General features: G+C 48.2%; 1 protein-coding gene across 5 annotated transcripts in view; it reads right to left on the reverse strand.

Annotated features, from left to right (window-relative positions):
* PACC1 (proton activated chloride channel 1) overlaps nucleotides 1–20,202 on the reverse strand; it is a 48,791-nt gene that overhangs the window by 20,576 nt on the left and 8,013 nt on the right. For 2 of the 5 annotated variants that reach the window (XM_040446398.1, XM_040446402.1), the window contains exons 1-2: nucleotides 13,913–14,088; nucleotides 9,782–9,878 (exon numbers count right to left, since the gene is read on the reverse strand). In XM_040446398.1, the coding sequence (XP_040302332.1) occupies nucleotides 9,782–9,878; nucleotides 13,913–13,948 (133 nt within the window). In that variant the 5' untranslated portion in view covers nucleotides 13,949–14,088. Of the gene's footprint in view, nucleotides 1–9,781; nucleotides 9,879–13,667; nucleotides 13,686–13,912; nucleotides 14,089–20,202 lie in introns of those variants that run through there. The other 3 variants (XM_040446401.1, XM_040446399.1, XM_040446400.1) reach the window with 3 other exon arrangements.

Consider the following 20,202-nt stretch of genomic DNA (forward strand, 5'->3'; position numbering starts at 1 on the left):
AATCACCACCATCTTTGGCCACGCACAAAACAGTAGTGTTCTGTGTTGGCTGTCCTCTGCCAACCTACAAGGAAGAAAGGCAAAGCTTACAGAGGGTGCTTCTTCAGACGGAAGCAGCACCGAAAGCAATCTGAATCCAAATGAGTGGAAAACCATCCCAATAAACACATTTTAAATTAAAAAAATAGTAATAAGTAAGGACTTCCAGGTATAAAGTGAGTTATGGGGATGAAAAGTATAGCATAGAGAATACAGTCAGTAGCTCTGTAGTAACTTTGTATGGTGACAAATGGCAATTTATTGTGGTGAGTCCTGCATAGTGTGTAGAACCGGCGGACCACGACGTTGTGCACCTGGAACTAATACAGTTATATTAGTCTATAACTAGGTCAACTATACTTCAACTTAAAAAATGTCAATGGACTAAACATTCCAATTAAAAGGCAGATTAGACCTTTCAATCTGGATTCAAAACAAGACCCACAACACACTCCCTACAAAAAATGGACTTCAAATCCAAAGATATAAGAGTATTTGCTCATGATTATTTCACTTTCTTTTTATTTAAAAGCACAAAAGCAGGATCAGCACAGAGCTATCAAAGGGTCTTAGGTGAAAGGAAAATAAGCCATCCATTCTACACTTCTACAAACACACATCAAGCATCAACTCTGTGCGCAAGACTTGGTGCTAGGCGCTTCAGGGAGACCCCGAGAGAGGAGGACTAATGGTCTGTGCTACAAGTGCTACAGGACTCAGAAGCACCAGAGGATGTACATGGTGAGATTTCCTTTGTTGGGGTGATGTATGGGTGTGAGGAGAAGGACAGAGATGAGCAAAAGGCTTCGTGGAGGAGGTCATCTAGCCTTGTGCCCAAAGCACCGGGAGAATTTTGATGAAGGAGTAATTTGGTGTTCATTATTCATTTATTTTCTGAACTGAAAGTCCGGATGTCCAGCCTAGTGGTTAAGAGCATGAGCTTTAAGTCAGAGAGGTTTGGGCGGCCAGCTCTCCTATGACTACTCTGAGACCCAGGGCAAGTTACTTACTGCTCCTAAGCCTCACTTTCTTCATGTGAAAAGGAAATGATCACTTCAATTTTACTGGATATTTAAAAGAAAGGAGAGAATGTTGCAAAATGCATTACAGACTGCCTGCTTAATGAATTAACGTTACTAGAGAAATGGAACGTACCCTCTACTTTTCAAAACACAAAGCCTTTGGGGGGGTGGGGGAGAGGAAAAATGGGTGATGGCCACTGAGGAGGGCACTTGTGGGATGAGCACTGGGTGTTGTACGTAAGCCAATTTGACAATTACATTCATAAAAAAAAAAAAAAAAGCCTTCAATAAAAACAGCAAAAATGAAGACCATGGCACTACAATCTCTTACAATGATAAACTAGAAAAAAATATGCCAGAAATAACATGGAGGCAAGGCATAAAACAGTATCTTTCACACAGTAGGCATGTGATGTTTGCATGCCTATGAAATGACCGAATGACCCAAATAGATGAGCTACGTCTCACAGCGCCAACTAGCTACCTTCCGTCCGTAGGAGAACAGCAGTGCATTTGAGGCCTGTAAAACTGTAAACCAACTGATACTCTTACTATTCATGGCAAGATACTTTACAACGTCTCTACATTACACAGATGTGCGAGTTCCCAGAAGTGTCTATGAGGTTCCTTCAGACAGTAAAGAGCAGGTCATGGGAGGCAATGGATATTCACAGGTACAAAGAGAAGTGAGGAACCAGGAGCCAGGAACCCCCAAGGAAGCCCACCCACGGCTGAGCACGAGCCACACGGAAGGCAGCAGCTCTACCTCTCCAAGAGGAATTCAAGCAAGTCTCTTTTTCAACTTTTGTCTCTGATCCTACTGCTACTGCTTCTTATTGTTATTAGGGACAGTGTCCATTTCTGCTCCCTGGTGGCTTTGCTATCCGCCTTCTCCCCGGGTTTCTCTGTGACTCTGCTCCGCTGCCCTGGCCAAGTCCCTCTCCCAGCCTGCATCCTGTATAGGGTGCTCTGTCACACACACCACAGGACACTGCTCTCCTTCACACCCAGCCTGTAGGTGGCTCCCCTTACCTCAGGCGCTGATCCCTGATCAGTCGCGTGTAGCCGGTCTGCAGAGTCACAGGACCCAAAGTGCAGTAGTCCGTGTACAAGTGGACCTCCCCACAGCTGTTCTGCCTGGAAGGCACTCCCCCCTCCTATGGCCCATGTAAGATCACAGGTTTGCTTCAAGATTTTTTTAAAGTAATCTCTACATGTAACATGGGGCTCGAACTCAAAACCCCAAGATCAAGAGTGACCCGCTCTTCCGACTGAGCCAGCCAGGCACCTCCCCACAGGTTCACTCAAAAACATGGCAGGTAAAAACACATTCCCTGTCACAAGGGGCTCATAATTGCTGTAGCAACAAGGGACCAGATTTCAACATCTGAATGAAGTTTGGAAAAATCACAAGACAAAACTGAAGGACCTCTGCAGTGACTAACTGGGTACATAACATCTGAACAGAATCGTTAAGAGTTAGCAGGGACCCAAAAGGCCTTCTAGTCCAAAGCCTTATTTGCGCAGTGATCCAGGTCCCAGAGAGCCTGGCACAGAATGAGAGTCCTGGGGTCCCGACTCCTCGTCAATGTTCTTTCCCTACGCAACAGTGAACGGTAGTGCTTAAGGATCCAGTCCCTAACAACGACAAAAGATCTGATTGGAAGAATATAACTTCATGACAAGTAGAAGCTTGGGACATTTTTAAGTAAACTGCATATTTCAGCCTGGCTAAACCATGCAATGAAGAGGAAGAGTAATGGGCCTTTGTGGGCAGGTATTCACTCTATCATAAGCCACACATACATGATTGGAAATGTTCTGCCTTCATGAAACCTTTGGTTAGGGAAAGAGAGGAATTTGCATCTTCTTGGAAATTCTAAAAAAGCTGACTTAAGGCACAAAAAGGTCAGATGACAATTGCATCATCTGGATTTGTTTGGCAGAGGTACTTGGACAAATTACTCTCATGGGGTCCCCTCTGTTTCGCTCACAGAAGCCAAGCTGAACTTGTTTACCGGCCTTTTCTTGATCCATAAATTGGCATGTGAGTTAAACAAAAACTGTAAAACTAGGGGCGCCTGGGTGGCTCAGTCGGTTGGGCGTCCAATTTCGGCATGGGTCATGATCTCATCGTCTGTGGGTTTGAGCTCCGCGTTGGGCTCTGTGTTGACAGCTCAGAGCCTGGAGCCTGCTTCAGATTCTGTGTCTCCTCTTCTCTCTGCCCCTCCCATGCTCATGCTCATTCTCTGTCTCTCAATAATAAATAAACGTTAAAAAAATTAAAAAAAAAAAAACGGTAAAACTATCATCCACACATGCTATAAGTGACACTCCAGTTCTGAAAGAAGACACCAATACATTTTGCCATTAAAAAAACAGGTGCTGGATATTTTGGCAAAATGTCCCGTGTACTCTGCAGTCAGAAAAACCAAACACCTGCTTTTTTGTGGCAAACTCATGATGAATGTGTCCTGTGCAGACACATTCTGTAGAAAGACAGAAATAATGCACAAGATTTTCTTAGGAAAGGTAATCTAAGAAAAATCCAAGACAACCAACACTGCTTCAAAAACCCAGACTTGCCCCGGAATAGAAGTCAGCCCATTAAGGGATGTGTGATGAGTAATTCAACTTCTGAAAACACAGTGGGACCTTTATTCACAGGAAGGGGGAACCGGTCGTCTACTCTACCCCTCCAAAACTCTACCTTGCAAACAACAAGGGGCTAAGAGGCATCCTGAATGCAAAGAAGGAATGAACTATCCTTTTGGTTTTTTTTCCTTTTTAGTGATGCGATGGGTTTGTTGTTTTCGTGGGGTTTTTGAAATATAATTTACATACCATAAAATTTACCCTTTTAAATAGGTGAATATATTGGTTTTTACTACATTCACTAGGTGTGCAACCATCACCACTATGTAATTACAGGACATTTTCATTACCTAAAAACAAACTCCATACCCATTAGGAGTCACTCCTTCCTCCTAGTCCCTGGCAACCAATAATCGGCTTCCTGTCTTGATGGATTTGCCCGTTCTAGGCAGTTCACATAAATGGAATCCCACAACATAGAAGCTTTTGTGTCGGACTTCTTCCACCTAACATATTTTCAAGATTCATCCATGATGTAGATGCAACAGTTCTTCATTCCCTCTGACTGACAAATAATACCCCGCTGGGTGAATATGTCGTTTATTTATCCACTCATCAATTGATGGACCCTTGAGCGGCTTCCGCTTTCTGGCTATTATGAATCGTGCTGCTATGAACATTCATGTACAAGCTGTTGTGCAGACGTAAGTTTTCATTTCTCTTGGGTATGTACATAGGAATGGGATTGCTGGGTAATATGGTGACTCTCTATATTTGAACTTCTAGGAACTGCCAGACTTTTCCACGGTAGCTGCACCATTTTACGTTCGCCCCAACCATCTGTGGGGGTCCTAATTTCTCTACATCTTCACCAAAACTTATACATCTTATTGACCACAGCCATTCTTGTAGGTGTGAAGGCGACACAATGATACAAATCTCACTGTGGTTTAGATTTGCCCTTCCCTGATGATCATGATGTTGAGCAGCCTTTCATGTGCTTATCAGCCATCTGCACTACAGAAACATTATTCAGATTCTTACTTGCGTTGCCCTTTTATTATTGGAGTATAAAAGTTCTTTTACATGGTCTAAATACAAGTCCTCAGATCATGATTTGAACAGGTCTCTCATCCTGTGGGCTGTCTGTTCACTTTCTTGGTAGTATCCTTTAATGCACCCAAGTTTTTCATTTTGATGAGATCCAATTGATTTTTTTCTTTGGTTGCTGATCTTTTTCAATTCTATTAATACACAGTTGTTTCCATGGAGAATGCACTGTAATGACTAATCAGCCAAGTGTCTTCCTCAATTTTGTTACAACAGTGATATAGTAAGCTGCTTATTCAGTTAGCGTGTCTGGTCTCATTTCTCCCTTAGAAAAGAATAAGCGGTTGTAATTCCCTTCATAGAAAGGAAACAGATCGAGGCTTTCGGATTATGGACTGTAACTCTTTATCTCAGAGAGTACAACTGGGAATATAATCCCGAATGTCTGGGTGCTTAACTGGAACCTCTGCTGCCCAACAGCCCCCACTTCCAGGCCTCCATGGGGCTCCAGCTCCACCTCCTCTTCTGGTCCCGGAATGCGGCCACCCCTCGAGGCTGTCTCCACAGCTCACTCTACAGGCGGCCCAGGCCTTCTCAGAGCTCGCACTTTAGCTACATCAGTCGTCATCTCGCTCCACCTCTGGGCCTCTCCGCCCAGACATCACACCTTTGAAGCTTCGTATGTCTACGGCAGAGAAGCACCTTCTCTTCCGGCCACTCACCCCAGACTGTACGTCTACATTCTCCCACTCACCCTGCTTCAGACCTCAGAGTCTCCTTTGACTCTTCCTTCTCCCACTCCCCCACGTCGAAGCGGCCCACCCTGCCAGCCTCTGACCCAGCACGGTCCTCCCTCCACTAATCCAGCCCTACGGCACTGCCACACTGCTCCTCCCTGCATGCCCGTTTCACCCCCTTACTGCTCTGCTCCAATCCCATTAAATGCTCCCTGTTCCCTAACAGCTAAACCCTGACACTCAAAGCCCTCCATAATCTGACCCAATCTGTCCTTCCTACCTCATCTCCTACTTCTCTCACCAACCCTCCGCTCCAACTGTACCATGCTAACCGACTGTTTCCGACACGTCCTGTGTTATCCCCACCTCTACACGGTTGCACATCCCGTCCCTCCTCCCTGGGCCGCCCCGTCTCTTTCACCTACCAGTCACCCTTCCTTCAGGTTAATCCCACTCCCTTCACTAACCGGCCCCCGCTTCGTTCATTTCTGAAGCACCTGTCTCTACCATTTCCTTGACCCTCTATCATTGATCCCAGTTGCTCACATGAGATATCCCCATGTCCCCCCTCCAAACGTATAAATACTGGGCACCCTCAGTGGGCCAGACGCTCTGCTAGGCATCAGTTACAATGAAGTGGGAGGGGAGACAAAAGTTCTGGGAGTGCCTCACAGGACTCAGGGGCAGGCCTAAGGGGTTAGTAATGATTAAAGAATTATATTCAACAAATGTGCCCTTTAGACTGTGCTACATTCTATAAAGGAAAATACTGAGGGCTAGGAAAGCACATAACAGGGAGAAAAGGCCCTCAGTAAGTTGTTCAGGGAAGGCTCTGGAGAAGGAGAGAGAAGTTCTTCTTTGGGTATCCTGCCTTCTCTCTCTACATGTCCCAAGTTCCTGGACACAGGCCCTGCCTCATTTGCCCTTTTTTTAGTTTTAGCACATTGCGTAACAGGTGAAGGAGCCCATGAGTGACTCTGGTAGAGGAAGGGGAGGATTCTGGAGCAGAAAAGCACCTCATCTAGAAACTGAGCCAGAATGGGAACACGCTGGGAGACAGCCCTGGGTTCAAATCCCAGCCCTGCCACTCATAAGCTCTGAGCACATTACTTGGACCTCTCTGTTCCTCATCTAGGAACCAGGACTAACCATCTCCCTCACAAGTGGCCATGAAGGCTACGTGTGAGTATACACAGAAAGCCCTACGCAGACCTAGTGCATGGAAGCACCCAATAAACGGCTGCTGCCATGGTTACCGTTATTTATGTTACTATTACAGGACTGAAAGGCAGGAAGAGAGCTTTGCCAATTGTGTGTCAGGTCACCAAATATGGGCCAACTCCCTACTAAGACTTCTGAGTCTGCATCTTCTATGGTCTACAGCAGAGATGAGCCCAGAAGGGTTTCCCCTGAAAGCACGAAGGCTCTTGCCAGTCTGTGGAACTATCCCCATTTGCTCTGCTTGAGGTCTTGAGGTCTGGTTTCCTGCTCTGACTGACCTTAGGCTGTAAGGCCCCAGGAATCTGAGGCAAAAGAGAGGCTAAGGCCAAAGGTCATCATGGCCACTTCCTAGTTTGGCTGGCACTTCTCTATAAAGGGAAACACAAAAGAAAGCTTCGTCTTTCCAAGTCTGGCATCCCTCCTCTCCTTCCGGCCGTCTCCATCTATCCTCTTCAGACGGGGGGCAAGAGGGCAGTACAGGGTGCAGCAGGGAGAAGAGTAGCCCGCCAAACATGTCCAAGTCCTAATTCTCGGAACCTATGAATGTCAAGTTAACAGCAAAGAGAAATTAAGGCAGCAGATGGGATTAAAGCTGCCGTTCACCTGACTGTAAAACAAGGGGATTTTCCTGGGTTATCTAGGTGAGCCCTGCGATTACATGTGAACATGGAAGAGGGGGCAGAAGTCTATGTGACAATGAGAAGATAGGAGAAAGACTCAACAGGCCACCGGTGGCTTCAAAGATGGAAAAAGGGCCACGAGCCAAGAAACGTGAGCACCCCCTAGAAGCTGCAAAAGGCACTGAGATGGATTTTCCCCTAGAGCTTCCAGAAAGGAATTCAGTCCTGCTGAAACCTTAATTTCAGCACAACGAGACCCATTTTGGACTTTTGCCCTCCAGAACTGTAAGACAATAAATCTGTTGTTTTAAGCCACTAAGTTTGTGGTCATTTGTTACAGAAGCAATAGGAACCCATATACAGAGCTAATGCAAATAAATATAAATCTACTGTTGTCTCCCTGGGGCTTCAGGACTTCAGACGTAGTGCCCAGAATCAGCGTGGGGGCAGCCATGCTACCACCTCTTACACAATAAGCTTTACTAAAAGGATGCTTAAAATACTTTTTAAAAACCACTGGTGCAGTAGAAAGCCTGGGGTCAGACAGAGCTTGATCCTGTTCACCAGCCAAGTGATCCTTCCATATTCTCCTTAACCCCCTGGGGCTCAGGTCCTCATCCATCAAAATCAGGATGCCTACCTCACAGGGTTGTCATGAAAATTAAATGGGGCAAAGGGAATGACAGAGCTCGGCCCAGAGGAAGCAGTCAGTAAACAGCTACTCTTCCAGCCTCCGTCCTTCTACAAAGGCCTCCCTATGGGGCGCCTGGGTGGCTCAGTTGGTTGAGCATCAGACTTCAGCTGAGGTCATGATCTCACAACTCTTGAGTTCGAGCCCCACAGTGGGCTCTGACAGCCTGGAGCCTGGGGCCTGGGGCCTGGAGCCTGCTTCGGATTCTGTGTCTCCCTGTCTCTCTGCCCCTCCCCGGCTCATTCTCTGTCTCACTCTGTTTCTTGAAAATAATATTTAAAAAAAACTTTTTTTTTTAAATAATTAGGCACAATCACAGAATATCCTATGTCATTCCTCTCCCCTTAAAGGGATCAAGAGGAGCACAATCCCACCTCCCTCAACCCACCCAAGCGGGCAGAGTCAGGTTGGGGTTCCATTCACTCATTCAGCAAATCTTTATCACATGGACAGGTCTGAGGCAGTGAGCAGAACGGACTGGTCTCCACCTTCATGGAGCTTACATGCTAGCAGAAGAGATGTTCATCAAATGCCAAGCAAATACACTGCCCCATCAGGGAGAGCTACGAGGAAGAGATGCGTGGACTGCAAGTGACAGGTTGGAGGGTGGAAGTGATCTAGCCAGGAGGTCAGAGGCTTTGTAGAAAACAAGTGAGCTGAAGAACGATTAAGCATTGACATTAAACATTAATCGGAAGAACGATTAAACATTAACTTGATGACAGAGGGAAGAGAATTCCAAACAGAGATAGAACAACAGAAAGGCCTGATGGTGGAAGGGAGGGAGGCCCAAATAAAAGAAGGCCAGCATGGCTGAGGAGCAGAGAAAATGGGGAAGCTAGGAAAGCAGGGGCAGGCGGTGGGGATGACTCTCCGATTCAACTGGATGGGTGATACATTCTATTCGCCAAAACAGGAAGCACTGGAAGAGGGCCACACCAGGAATGGGGAGGTCACGAGGTCAATTTTGGACATGTGGGGTTTAGGGTACCTTTGGGGCATCCAAGCAGAGCCATGACCTGGGCATCTGGGTATACAGGATATGTAAGTCTGGAGTTTATAGGTAACCTCTGCACTAGAGGTGTAAACATGGCAGTCACATGTGAACAAGAAGTAACTGAAGCAGGGACGGGGCCTGGGTGAGACCGCCCACTAGAGAGAGAGAGAGAGAGAGAGAGAGAGAGAGAAAAGGGGCCTCTGACAAACACTTAACACCCAAGAGCTGGAAGGTGACTATAAAGGCGGTTGGAAGGAGCACTCCGAGAAGTAAGGAGTTACGTCATCTAAGGGTGCAGAGAGTACCCAGGAGGAAGAAGAGGTCAACATCAACTAACAGAAGACTCCTTAAGATGCCACCTGACTGATGGGACCCTGCCTGCCCAGCTGGGTGACCATACTGGCAAGGCCTGATGTCCAGGAGGTGAGGCCTATTAGATATTCTCCTTGAGGGCCCTGGGAAGTGACCCAGATATTAGAGGCTCAACTACTAACGGCTTCCTAGGAAAAAACAAACAGAAGAGCAGAGACCCATTACCTCCAACGTCCTGGCGTCAGGAACTGGCTCAAACCAGAGTACAGAAAAGAGCGGATACTGGCCTGGACACCTCCTCTGTCCCAAGGCTGGTTAAATATGTATAGCTTTAGAACTAGGGCAATACCTGAGACCTGACACTGGGGTGCAGGGCAGAGGGGCTCCTCCTCTCCTGCAGGTAGGTCCCCAGGTGGCCAGGCGCCTGGACTGGGGCCTCCAGCTATAGCAGAGCACCGTTTTCCAGCCCTTCTGCCCCCAGCACTGAACCCACTCACCTGGTAAGATTCCTGGACCTTGTACTCCGTCTGCCTCCTTTTCTTGCTCGTCCGCCCGCTCTGAGTTCTCAACCACCTGATCCAACTCCTCACTCAGCTAAAGGGAGGAGACAAAGAGAGCAAACCAGTCAGCCACATCAGCCTTGCTGAGGAGGACTAGAATGAGAAAGCAGAAGCTTCCTCTCACTTAACTGTCTCTCTCACACACACACAATCACATGATGGAGGGGGTGTTATACCAATTCTACAGATTAGGACACTGAAGCTCGGAAAACTCACGTTAACTTCCCGCATGTTCGTTTCCTAGGGCTGCCGTATCAAAGCACCACAAACTGGGTGGCTTAAGAATTAACAGAAGTTTATCCCCGCACAGTTCTGGAAGCTAGAAATCTGAAATCAAGGTGTTGGCAAGGTCGGTTCCTTCTGAGGCTGTGAGGAAGAATCTTTTCCACGGTCTTCCCCTAGCTTCTGGTAATGGCCAAGCCTTGGTGTTCCTTGGCCTATCGAGGCCTCTCATCTCCAAGCTCTGCCTCCATCTTCATATAGAGTCTGGGAAGTGCATCTCTGTGCTGTCTCCACAAGGTCAGCTACTTATAAGGACACCATGTTGGATTAGGGCCCACCCTACTCCAGTATGACCTCATCTTCACTAATTACATCTGCAATGACCCTATTTCCAAATAAGGACACTCTCTGAGGTACTAGGGGTTAGCACTCCCCACACATCTTTTTGGAGGGACACAATTCAACCACAACACTTTCCTTGGCCATAGAGCCAGAAGTCAAATCCAAGTTGGTCTAGTTCCAAAACCGATGATCTTAACGGCTTCCCAGAGGAGGAGGAAACGCAGCTAAGAGTATGCTGACAGAAGGAAACAGTGAAGTTGGTGTCAGAGCTCTCCAGGACACTGGCTCAAGTCCACCGACTCAGGCTGCGAATGGCAGGAAAAAAAATGGGGAAGGTGGTCCATCCCAGAAACAGATATTGATCAGCAGCCTGACAACAGGCAGCTTCAACCTCACCTCATCAGTGCTCTCACCTGTCAAATGGGGGAAATGAGCCACCGAGAAGGGCAGGCAGAGGATACAACAACAAACAATTCTTCATAGGACTGAGGAGGAGGGGAAGAGAGATGAAGACCAGAGTTTAAAGGACCTAACACTGAATTGGGAGGGAAGGGAAAGGGATTGCTTTCCTAAATATTTTCTTAGGCTCACAGTGTCAACACTTAAGGTCTCAAACGTTTTAATTAAAAATTAATATCCAAGAAACTTGGGTTAAAATAAAACTCTTATGTATCTATTGTTCTTCCATCTCCTCCCCTCTTTTAAAAATTTTTTTCTGATGGGGGGTGAGGGGCAGAGATAGAGAGGGAGAGAGAGAATCACAAACAGACTCCACACTGTCAGTGCACAGCCCAACACGGGGCTCAAACCCGTGAACCGTGAGATCATGACCCAAGCCCAAAGTTGGACACCTAACCAACCGAACCACCCAGGTGCCCCTAATTTTATTAAGTGATCTCTATCCCCAAGGAGGAGCATGAACTCACAAGCCTGATATTGAAAATCACATGATCTACCAACTAAGCCAGCCATGGACCTTCATCTCCTTTTTCATGCCTCCACTCCTGCCCATTAGAATCAGGTAAAATCTCCAGTGTAAAGTCCTCCAAGCCCACAAGAAAAGAAAACCAACAAGTAGGAGAGGGCTGGGAGGCTGGAGAAGAAACCATGAGATACAGGTAGTGGGGACACATATCAAGAGATCACCAGAGCCCTCGCTGGCCAAAGAGAAAGAAGGATGTTAGTCTGAGAAGGCCCAAAGTTCTTTGATCCAAGCCTCACCCAGGTTCAGCCTAACCCAGATAGCAACACGCTCCCAACCCAGCTCCCTTCCGGACTACCTGCAGCCCCATCCCCAAAGCCAAAATCTCCCTTCAGCAAAGAAACCCAACTCAGAGCTAGTTAGACTCCTAACTCAAAGGTCCACTCCCAGAACGACCCAGGCAAGAGAGCTGGGCCACCCTCCGGGAGGCCTCCTTCCAAAGAAGGCAAGAGACAGGGACTTCAAAACGAGCCACTGAAGAAGGTAAAGGGAAGGGCCCTTCCAGTGTCTTCCATCTTGGGGGTGCCCTCAAATAGAAAGTGACTTTACCTTTGGCCTTGCCAAGTAACTGTCTGCATTTTAATAAACGTTTCAGGAGCCCTACTAGGAAAGGCGATACTGCAGGTTGCATACGGATGGTGAGGGACATGGTCCTACAAATCAGGACCCCAAAGCTCCCTAGAAGCAGGAGCCACCCACGTCCTGTGAACAAGAACTATCATCCACTGAGAGGTCCCTCCCTGCCAAGCACTGACCTAAGCACCTTCCATATACCAACTCATTGAACCCTCACAACCCTGTGAAATAGAACTATCATCACCTTCCTTTGCAGAGGAAGAAACCTGAGGCTCAGAAAGTGACTTGACAAATGGCCAGAAGCAGAGCAGGAGAGGAACATGGGCTCCCCAACTTCAAAACAGTATTTACACACTATGCTCTACTCCCTGTGAATCTGAAAACTTTCAGAGGAAAGACACAGCTCATTCCTCCGGATTCCTTTACAGGCTAGGGCATGGAATCTAGGAGCCACAGAATCCCAACACAGGTTAAAATCCATCTGGCTCCTTTGGATAAAGAAGATTGTGGGGAGAAAGATAGAAATTTGTCCCAAAGTCAGATTCCAGACCAGGTCCTACACTAAAAAAATAGCAAGCCTTAGGCAAATCTCATCTGCCTCCAACTCAGATGGAGGTTCCCCTTCCACCGTAGGGCTAAGCCATCTGCTTTTATATTATTTATATAATCCACACAGTATCATTTACAAAGAGAGGAATGTACATCAATATTGGTCAGTATTGATCAAAACAGCAGGAAGTACATATGAGAAGGACAGGCAGAATGCTAGACTGATCTGGGAAGTCAGTCTCCGTGGAACATGAGGGACTTAAGATCCCTCCTTGAATAAGGGAGGGGATTTTGACCAATGGGGACTGAGAAGTTAAAGAAAAAGAAATGGTGTGAGAATGCGCACAGGGACAGGAAAGTGGGGGCACATTTTTAAAGAGTGAATTTCCAGTGTGATCAGAACACAGATAGGTGAGATGAGAAGTCAGGGATGCTGAGCTGTGCAGCGCTTCCGAAGCTTGCTAAGAAATTTGGACTGTTCAGGGTAGATCAAGGGCAGCACCAGGTGTTTGTAAAAGGGAATGTTCTGGGATCAAGGCAGGGCCTCAAAGCAAATCTGCACAGCCTAGGGGACACCAAAGGGAGAGATGGTAACACAGCATCTCACTCAGGTGGTCAGAGCAGACACAGAACACAAACCTGAGGACTGAAGATGTGTAACTGAACTTACAAATGAGGGGACGACCGCGCGGGGTGGGGGAAGGGGGGATGATCACCAGAGATGACCAGAGTGTAAGACCTAAGAGGAGGAGGAGGAGGAGAGCAGTTTACTAGTTCCAGTAAGTCAGGAGGACTCAGAAAGCCTGAGGAAAAGCTGAAACCGCCTGCAGCTCGGACAAACAAGAAAGAGACAAAGAGCTGGAAAAGTGATAGTTAAAGTAGTGGGAGGAGGTGAGAGCGAAAGGAAAACGGAGCGCGGCGAGCAACAGCTAGATAGGCGAAAGCACCTTTTCAAAGTCAGGCGGCCGCCGAACAAGCTGTAATTATCCCTGTCATGTACCACGAAGCCCTGGGCTTGCAGAGGGGCTAATGCTCCCAGCGCATCTGTTCCAGCCGGGAGGAGGGCGCCGTGCCTCCACTAGCAAAGAACAGCCGAGGTCAAGTGCGGCCGGCGCGCTGCTGCCTGGGTCGGACGCCGTTTCAATCATTCACCTGCTGGTTACGGCTCACGGCTCGGGGGCCCCGGCTCCATCCCGCGCCGGCAGCATCCGGAGGAGGCTCTGCGCCCCGCTTCCTTCCTGCTCCGAGGCTCCTCCGCACGCGGGGACCCCTCCCCCGCCGCACTCCTCGGAAAGCTCACTCGACCTGCCCGGACGCCCCCCCTCCGCCGCCCAGACCGCGGGACCCCGCTCCTGCGCCCCGCGGGAAACTTTACTTCCGCCCCCACTGCTTTGTACCTCCTGGTAGGATGTGGAGAGCTCCTGCCGGATCATGGCACTGACCCGAGCTAAGCCACACCTGACACCGCCACAGCGCGGGAGAAGCCGCGGGGCGAGCACCGCGTCCACGGCGCCTGAAGCAGCCGGCTCTGCCAGGCGAAACCGGTTCGGAGGTGCGGCCCCGAGACCAGGCGGGGCGGAACTTGGCGCATGCGCCTCCCCCACCCCACCCCGCTCGCCTCTGGAGACCCCGAAAGGTTGCTGGGAAATGTAGTTCTGGGCGGGGGGGGGGGGGGAGGCCCCCTCTCAGCAACCTTGGAGCTGAGAAGCCTGCGCGTTAGTTACCCAGACCAGGCGTTAGACGCACGTGCTCGCTTCCTGTCTCACTTCCTCTGTTTGTGGGAGGAGGAGGGACAGAGAAAAGGAGTAGAAAATGGAATGAGGGGTAATTAAGTCCAACGAGTGAGGGAGCCTAATCTATAACTCCAAGAGGCAGTCTGGTGGTTTATAACCATTAATAAATGTCTGCAGAGCACTTTGTATGTTACAAAGCGCTTTCACTCATATAATGCCATGATCCTGCAAGGAACCCTGTAAGCAGGACATTTTTCTTCCTGTTTTAGGGATGAAGAAACAGGTACCTTGTTTCGGACAGGATTTGGGGACGGGAGTAATGAAGTGAAGATTATTTGATCCAGGATCAGACTACAGAATCCAAGTGCTTTCCATTATTCCTAGGGTAGACACTTGGGAGTCGAGACCTCTCGGTTCTTGTCCTGGCTCTGCCCCTCTCCGACAGGTCTTGTAATACAAACCTCTTCTCTTTGCCTTAGAATGCAACGCCTAAACCCTGCCCTGCTAACAGTGCCTTGATGAGATCCTAAATAGATCATGTAGCAAAACCCAAAGGTGCTGTTCACCACAGCAGAAGCCTCCTTGTCCTGAGTGTGGTGGAGAATACGGCGTTTGCCCTGTAGCAGGGTGGATCTGAGGACCACATCTTCCCCTCCTCCTACTGCCTGAACTGCTATTCTGTGTGGCCGCCCTGGGCTGATTGGTGGCGAGGCAAATAGAGGTTGCTTATGCCGCCGTGAATGCTGCTCTGTGTCCCGGGCAGCTGCAGATCTGCAACCGCCTGCACGCAGGCCACTCAACGCCTCTTCCCTCTTCAGTGTCAACCACAGTAGCACCAACCACATCAAAGTACCCTGGACCTCCAGAGTGTTAGTAGTGGAAGGAGGCCCTCTCACCTCTTCTGACCACCCTCCCCTATCCTGGGTTCCCTGGTCTTGCATCTTCAAATGGGACGATATATGTAGTACCTTACACATGGTAGGTACTCAACAATGTTCAATTTATGAATGGAACACTTGTTCCAGCTGTTTCATTTAACAGTTGCTTGCAAATGCAAATAACTACAAACAACTTGTTAAATTCCTAACTGTATTAATGCAAGGGTGGCTGATAGAACAAGTCATACCATCATAGAATTTTAGAGCTGGAAGGAACCAGAAAAATCTAGTCCAGCTCTATCATTCCTCTCTACTCTGTTGCTATGACCAAACCGGGAAATTACAGATTCCCACATTTGAAGGAGATGCTAATATAATATTTAACACGGTTTAACAAATACAGTGCTGGGCACTGGAATACAGAAATAAATGGGGTACTCCAAGATCCTTGCCCTTCTGGCTCCTTCTGCTAGAATGGAGAAGCCATGAACACATAGATAGAATTTTCCAGACTAGTAGTCCCCAAGTCCTCTCCTCCCATTCTCTCATGAGCACACACGGATCAGACTTTCATCGTCTCCACTCCACTGAAATATGCTTGTCAAGGTCACAATTGACCTCAGAGGTGTCAAATAAGATGACCATTTCTTCATCCTCCTCTTTTTTCCTCTTTTTTTTTTTTTCTGGTGAGGTTTTGTTTGTTTGTTTTTGTATAGTTATAACAGTGTTACATTTTTTAGCTGTTCACCATAGTGATTCAAGAAGTTTATAGGTCATGCCATGCTCACCACAAATGTAGCTACCTTCTGTCACCATACAAGGCTATTACAGTGTCATTGACTATATTCCCTTTGCTGTACCTTATTCCTGTGACTTATTCATTCTGGAACTGTATCTCCCATTCACCTCTCCCCATTTTGTCCATCTCCTCTAGCAACCATCAGTTTGTTCTCTGTATATACAGGTCTGGTTCTGCCATTTGTTTGTTTATTCATTTGTTTTGTCAGCTTCATCCTCAGCCTTAGCTGACCCTCTCCTCCCTATCTACTTTCCTCCCCTGGCTTCCAGCACCCCACCTGTTCCCACTCTGCCTCCCACTTCACTTGCTGCTCCTTCTCAGCCTCCTTTGCTTATTTCTCCTCATCCCCTCAACTCTCCAGGATGGCATTCCCAAGCTAGGTCTCTGATCTCCCTTCAACTCACTCCCCAGGGGGCTAGAGAAGTGGGCTCCTCTCCATCTATATCCTAAGGATTTAGGATACCATCTATATCCTAAGGATTTCTGTTTGAGTTGAACTGTGTCCTTCAAAAAGATATGTCGAAGTCCTAACCCCTGGTACCTCAGAATGGGACCTCATCTGGAAATAGGTTGTTGCAGATGTATTAGTTAAGATGAGGTCATACGAAGTAAGGTGATGCCTCATCTATTATGACTTGTGTCCTTGCAAAAAAATGGAAGACGGTGTGAAGATAGACACACAGGGAGGATGCCCTGTTGTGGCAGAAACAGAGATCACAGTGACGTAGCTGCCAGCCAAGGTGGCTTTAATCATTTGCCTGTAAGCAGCAGGTGAAAAAAATTTCACATAAGGCAGAGACTGCCTCTTGGCTGGGTTTCCAGTGGATTTAGTCAAGAGGAGGTACCTCTGGGAGATTGGAGAGGGTCAGGGCAAGGGAGAAGCCAGAGTTTTTCTTTCCCTTGTTCGCTGCTCCTGGCAGCTTCCCTTCCATGGTTCCAGCCCCTGATGCAAAGGCTTCTTGTGTTTCTAGCTTCAGCCAGGTGACCCAGGCCCCCAGACTCTAATACCACCACCTCTTCCCTTCTAAGGGTAGGTTGTTGTTAATCTCCTGCTGTTTCTAATCTTCAGATCACCTCAGGGTTTCTTCCCAGCCTCTTCCATCCCCTGTGTAACCAGCTTTCTTATTACAGTCATTCTGTTTCATTTAGAATAATTTGCATTCTCCTTGAAGGTGACTGATTCATTTGGGAAAGAAGAATCTGGGTTCAAGTAGGGAAAGGCAATCAGAGTAATATCTGGAAAAATCCAAGGGCATATGAGCATCCTATGAAATCATACAATTATACACAGCGGTCTCAGGGAGAGGAAGCTGGATTGGATCAGTAGAAGTTACATGGAGTATCTTTTGGCTCAAAGAAGTCACTAACAAATAGAACTGTAGAGAGGGAAAGGGCCCAAGCAGAGAAGCAGCACCCTCTATGCCAGAGATGTTATTAAGGAACATGGTGCACCAGGAAGGGGATGATACTCTATTCAAGGGCTTAAAAGGGCCTCTTCTAACCTGGAGATCCTGTGACAGTGTAACAGATACTGAGCGCCGCAACTTACACAGACTTTCACATCCATTCTCATTTTTAGTTTCAACACTATTCTATCAAGGAAGCAGGCTGGTATATTACATGCGTAAATTGAGATTCAGAGGGTTTGTGATGGATCCTGCTCAGGTCGCTCTATACTAGAAGCTCCTGTTGAATAAGTAAATGTATGAAAACTTGGTGCCGTCCCTGAGGGAAGGTGCAGCCTGATGGTCAGGGGAAGACCCTGGGAGGGGGCCTGGGTTTGAATCTTGGCTCAGCCACCCATCTGTGACCTTGGGCAAGGTATTTAAGGTCTCTGCACTTCAGTTTCATCGTCTGTAAAATGGGTGACAATTCTTACTTCGTAGAGTGAGGATTAAATGAGTAAACACTAGTAAAAGTGCTGAGTCAGCGCTTGGCACGCTAAGCCCTTCTTTGGTTTCCTTTGCCAGTTCTCCCACCCACAAAATGTTGGTGGGGCCCCAAAACTCAGTCCTTGGTCCTCTCCACCTTCCTATCCACCTGCATGTCCTTGATGATCCAACCCATTCTGTGGCTTTATTTTTTTTTTTAAGCTCATTTATTTGAGAGAAAGAGAGAGAGAGAGAGACGGGGGCGCCGGGCGGGGGGGGTGGGGAAGGAGAGCGCAAGCAGGGAAGGGCAGCAAGAGAGACAGGAAGAGAGAGAGAGAATCCCAGGCAGGCTCTACCATGTCAGTGCAGAGCCCGACATTGGCCTCCGTCTCATGAACCGTGAGATCATGACCTGAGCCAAAATCAAGAGTCTGACTTATAACTGACCGAACCACCCAGGCGCCCCTTCTGTGGCTTTAAATACAACCTATATATATGCCAGTGATTCCATGATTTATATCTTTAGCCTGGAGCACTTTCTTAAAATCCAGACTTATGGCCGACTGTCAATTTGCTACTTCTACTTAGATGTCTGTGTGTCCTCAGACTGAACAAGCCTGATCTTGAGTTTCTCTCCCTGCACCCGCTCTTCTCACCATCTCTCCTTATCCCTGAAAGTGGCAGCTGCATCCTTCCGGCTACCAAGGCCAGAACCCGCGGGGTCATCCTTGACTCTGTTCTGTCTCTCAGACCCCTTGTCTCCTCTCATATGTCAGCAAATCCTGTCAGCCTCACCTTCAAACCACATCTGCGACCCACTCACTTCTCACCACCTCCCCCCCCCCCCAGCACTCTGGCGCAAGCCACTGTCACCTCTGGCCCGGTCACCGGATTACTGCGGCAGCTTCCTGTTCTCAACACAACAGCAGTCATTCCACTAACATCCTAACTCGTCCCTGTGCTCCATTCACTCAGCGTGGAAGCCAACATCCTTTAAAAATAAGCTGGGGGTGCTTGGGTGGCTCAGTCGGTTAAGCATTCCGACTTCGCCTCAGGTCATGACCTTGCAGTTTGTGGGTTTGAGCCCCGCGTCAGGCTCTGTGCTGACAGCTCAGAGACTGGAGCCTGCTTCTGATTCTGTGTCTCCCTCTCTCTCTGTGCCCCTCCTCCACTCGAGCTCTGTCTCTCTGTCTCTCTCAAAGTAAACAAATAAGCTGTAAGGCCCCACAAAACCTGCCCCCCACCTCGATCCCCTTTACTCTTTGACCTCCCAGACCTTATCTCCTTCACCTCTTCCATCCCACTGTTTCTCCAATAAGCAGGCCACTCTCCTTCCTCAACATTTATGCACCTGCCTTTCCCTCTGCAGGGAAGGCCCTCCCCCCTTAGCTACCTCCCTCACTTCCTGTAGATGTTTATACAAATACCACCTTCTCAGTGGGGCCTTCCCTGGTCAGCCTATTTAAAATTGTAGTCCCCAGGGCAACCTGGGTGGCACAGTCAGTTAAGCATCCGACTTTGGCTCAGGTCACCGATCTCGTGGTCCCTGAGTTCAAGCCCCGCATCAGGCTCTGCGCTGACAGTGTGGCACCTGCTTACAATTCTTTCTCTCTCTCTCTCTGCCCTTCCTCCCTGCTTGTGCTCTCTCAAAATAAATAAACTTAAAAATAAATAAATACAATACAATTGCATCCCCCAATGCTCCCCATTCCTTTGCCCTGCTTTACTTTCCTCCCTAGTATTCACCATCTAATATACAATGTATGTATTTTATTCTTGTCTCTTTTGCCTACAGGATGTAAGTTACACGTGGGTTGTGGATCTCTCCTGTTCAGCAGTGTTTTCCCAGTGAGCTGGTACGTGGAGGCCCTCAGTAAGGATTTGATGAATAAATTAATGAAGGAATCTTTGCACAAATGTTAGCTATTGTTATTTCAGGGCGGATCTGTGCCATGCCCCACCCACCCTTTGCAAAAACCCCCTTGCAGACTCGAAATTTAAACACAACTGGGAAGGAAAAGAAATTAGCCAGAAGTAAAAAAAAAGATAGTTATTTTTAAGTAATCTCCACCCCCACAGTCCACACACGAGCTCACAAGCCTGAGATCAAGAGTCACAGGCCCCACCGACTGATCCAGGCGGGCATCCCAGAAGTAAAAGGGAATTCATAGAGTTGGGGTCCCGGTTTATACATACACCTTTCTAGGTGCCGGAATTTGGGGCTGTGTCATCCACGTACCCACTCAAGGAACTACTACTGTAGCTCAGCTTGCAGGCCGGGCTGGGGAGTCAGGAGCCTCGGTTTACACCCGGGGCTCCCCGCCTCCAGCGGCGCGGTCCCGAGGGCGCGGGGCGGGGCGGGGCAGGGCGGGCGCGCGCGGAGCGGGGCGGGGTTCTGGGGCCGAG

This window comes from Herpailurus yagouaroundi, unplaced genomic scaffold, assembly GCF_014898765.1.
Source record: "Herpailurus yagouaroundi ecotype Mexico unplaced genomic scaffold, PumYag 195, whole genome shotgun sequence".
NCBI classification, from domain to species: domain Eukaryota; kingdom Metazoa; phylum Chordata; class Mammalia; order Carnivora; family Felidae; genus Herpailurus; species Herpailurus yagouaroundi.